The 2,792-nt window shown below is 38.6% G+C and overlaps 1 protein-coding gene across 1 annotated transcript in view; it reads right to left on the bottom strand.

Moving 5' to 3' along the window:
* LOC104721191 (aconitate hydratase 1-like) overlaps window positions 1–2,540 on the bottom strand; it is a 6,365-nt gene extending 3,825 nt beyond the window's left edge. Inside the window, exons 1-10 of the mRNA XM_010439114.2 lie at window positions 2,419–2,540; window positions 2,149–2,253; window positions 1,767–2,020; window positions 1,471–1,656; window positions 1,200–1,361; window positions 916–1,060; window positions 656–798; window positions 515–571; window positions 337–416; window positions 185–260 (exon numbers count right to left, since the gene is read on the bottom strand). Of these exons, the coding sequence (XP_010437416.1) occupies window positions 185–260; window positions 337–416; window positions 515–571; window positions 656–798; window positions 916–1,060; window positions 1,200–1,361; window positions 1,471–1,656; window positions 1,767–2,020; window positions 2,149–2,253; window positions 2,419–2,422 (1,212 nt within the window). The 5' untranslated portion in view covers window positions 2,423–2,540. The remainder of the gene's footprint in view (window positions 1–184; window positions 261–336; window positions 417–514; window positions 572–655; window positions 799–915; window positions 1,061–1,199; window positions 1,362–1,470; window positions 1,657–1,766; window positions 2,021–2,148; window positions 2,254–2,418) is intronic.

The following is a 2,792-nucleotide window of genomic DNA, read 5'->3' as shown; positions in this document are numbered from 1 at the left end:
AGGAGATAGTTGCTTCCAGGACCCGCTTAATAGCTCAAATACCTCAACATAATACCTATTCTTGTTTCAAAACCATAGTAACATACCTAGATGTGTCATCATTTCATTTTCCTAAAGATAAAGCTTTCGGGACTACAAACATTCACATTAAGTATTTCTTCTGAAGAGAAAGGAGAGTTCTAACCTTGAATCCTACTCTATTATCTAGGCAAGAATGCCAATCTGCTTTCATTTCCCTCAAAGGAACACGATCGTGCGGCCTGTATTGTGCATAGAGAATAAATGTTTGAAATTGAAGAGATAATATATTTATGTTGAGACATTCGCTAATAGTACCTCTTGGGACCAGAAACACAAGGTTCCACATCCGCGAGATTCAATTCCAGACTTGAGGAGTACACTGTCTTACTCTCCGGCTGAGATGAGTTCCAAGTTCCAAGTGGAGAATATGTTATGCAGTATGATAGATGACAATAGACAAAAGAAATGAAACATACAGATGCCAAGCTTTTACCTCACTGTAGTCCACGAACATCTTGTTTGCTCGTAAATACGCCTCAATCATAGAAACCTGCAATTCAATTCACCAATCACTACCCTAATGAAATGCGATAGCACACTAAAAATTATGTAGATTTCCCCTGTAACCCCTTACAGTGTCATCGCTCCTGCCTGTCAACTTGAGATACTGCAAAGTGACATGATCGACGGGGAAGAATCCCATGGTTGCACCGTACTCAGGAGACATATTGGCAATTGTAGCACGATCAGCTAAAGACAACTCTCTCATCCCTTCCCCTGTGAATAGAAACGCAGTGGATGCATATGTGAATTAGTCTAACTCTGTCAGGTACTGGATAGGTAAAGAAGTGAAAAATATGAAACAAGATATAATTTTTATTTTTATGGATGTACCGTGGAATTCAACAAACTTTCCAACTACTCCATGTTTCCTTAGCATCTGAGTCACTGTTAAGACCAAATCAGTAGCTGTCATTCCATCTCTTAGTTTTCCCGTTAGCTTGAAACCCACAACACCAGGCAGGACCATGCTCATTGGCTGCATAGAAACAGATAAATTCATGCTACAGTTTATAATGGAAGAAACTTCAACGGAGTGTTTATAAGAATCATCTCTAGATAGAGATCTAAGTTTAAGAAAGAGTTCGGACAGTTAGCTCTGAGTTCTCGATGTTTACCTGACCAAGCATGGTAGCTTCCGCTTCTATACCGCCAACTCCCCATCCAGCAACACCCAGTCCATCAATCATGGTGGTGTGAGAGTCTGTTCCAACAACACTGTCAGGGTAAAGAAGTCCATTTGTGTTGAAAACAACTCTGGCAAGGTATTCTAGGTTGACCTGTCAATCAGAAAATTATAGAACTTAGTATCTTCAATAAGCATAAATAAAATATAAAAAAACTTACAGCATCGAAACAGTATCGTTTTTTCCTGAATCCTTAACTTACTTGATGAACAATACCAGATCCAGGAGGCACGACAAGCATGTTGTCAAAGGCATTGGAACCCCACTTAAGAAAAGCAAATCTTTCTTTGTTACGCTGGAACTCAAGCTCCATATTTGCTTGCACTGCGTTCTCTGATCTCGCCACATCCACCTGAACCGAGTGATCAATGACAAGATCTACAGGGACCTGCGAATATCAAGGCCTTGTATCAAAAACCTTATAGCTAATCACAAAAAAAAAAAAAACACACACACAAAAGTATTAATTAAATCTCGGTATAAAGAGAGAAAACTAACCAGCGGATTAATCTTATTAGAATCCCCACCGAGACTATTCATGGCATCTCTCATGCAAGCAAGATCAACAACAGCAGGGACACCAGTAAAGTCCTGAAGAAGGACGCGAGCAGGTTTGAAGGGAATCTCAACCTGTTTGGGAGAAGTATTCTCCCAATCAAGAATCTTCTCAACATCGTTACTCTTAACTTGAAACTCATCACAGTTACGTATAGCCAATTCAAGAAGTATCCTAATGGAATAAGGTAGTTTATCTGCATATCCACCACAACAACATTTTTTTCGAGATCATGACGACATGAATCTCAAAATCATGTTCGCCTAACTAACAAGAAGCATTTTAACATCGGGATCAGATGAAAGCTATAAAAAAAAAACTCACCGATCCTGGGATCGTTCAAAGCAGGCAAGCTGTAGTAGTTTCCGAATTCGCCACCATCAGGCTTCTCTAACGCCTTCAGTATACTCCGGAAAGGATTCTCGGAAGCTGAATAAGCATAGATCGACTCAGTAAGTCAAATACAAAACCAGATATTCACAAACAAAAAATTAGGAAAAAAACAGCATCGAAGAGAAGAACAAGAAGTAAGATATGGTAAAACATTAATCGATCGTAAACAAAATGGAGAAAGAAGATATAATAAATCGGTACCCATGGATGAGATACAACTCGAGTGATGAAGCAAAAGCTTGCAGAGATCTGTTTCAGAAAATAGAGAGAGAGAGAGAGAGAGAGAGAGAGAGAGAGAGTGTTGTTTAGCGGAGTTGGTGAGTCGGAAAGCCGATGAATATGTTAGTTAAATTTATCTGACAGATCCGTGGTGGGCTCTTTCAGAGTCAGAAGTGATGGCTCTTTGAATTGTTTGTTTTTTTTGGGTCTAATTTCCTAATTTTACTACTTTTTTTGTTTTTTGTTTTTTTGTATCAAAGTGAATTAAACGGATTTATTTCACAAACTTCGTAATTTTTATCATGATTATCCAATTTCTTCAAGGTTTCTCAATTTCAACAAGCACTCGTATTTTC

This window comes from Camelina sativa, chromosome 11 (genome assembly GCF_000633955.1).
Source record: "Camelina sativa cultivar DH55 chromosome 11, Cs, whole genome shotgun sequence".
NCBI classification, from domain to species: domain Eukaryota; kingdom Viridiplantae; phylum Streptophyta; class Magnoliopsida; order Brassicales; family Brassicaceae; genus Camelina; species Camelina sativa.
This window is presented reverse-complemented; position numbering and strand designations above follow the sequence as displayed.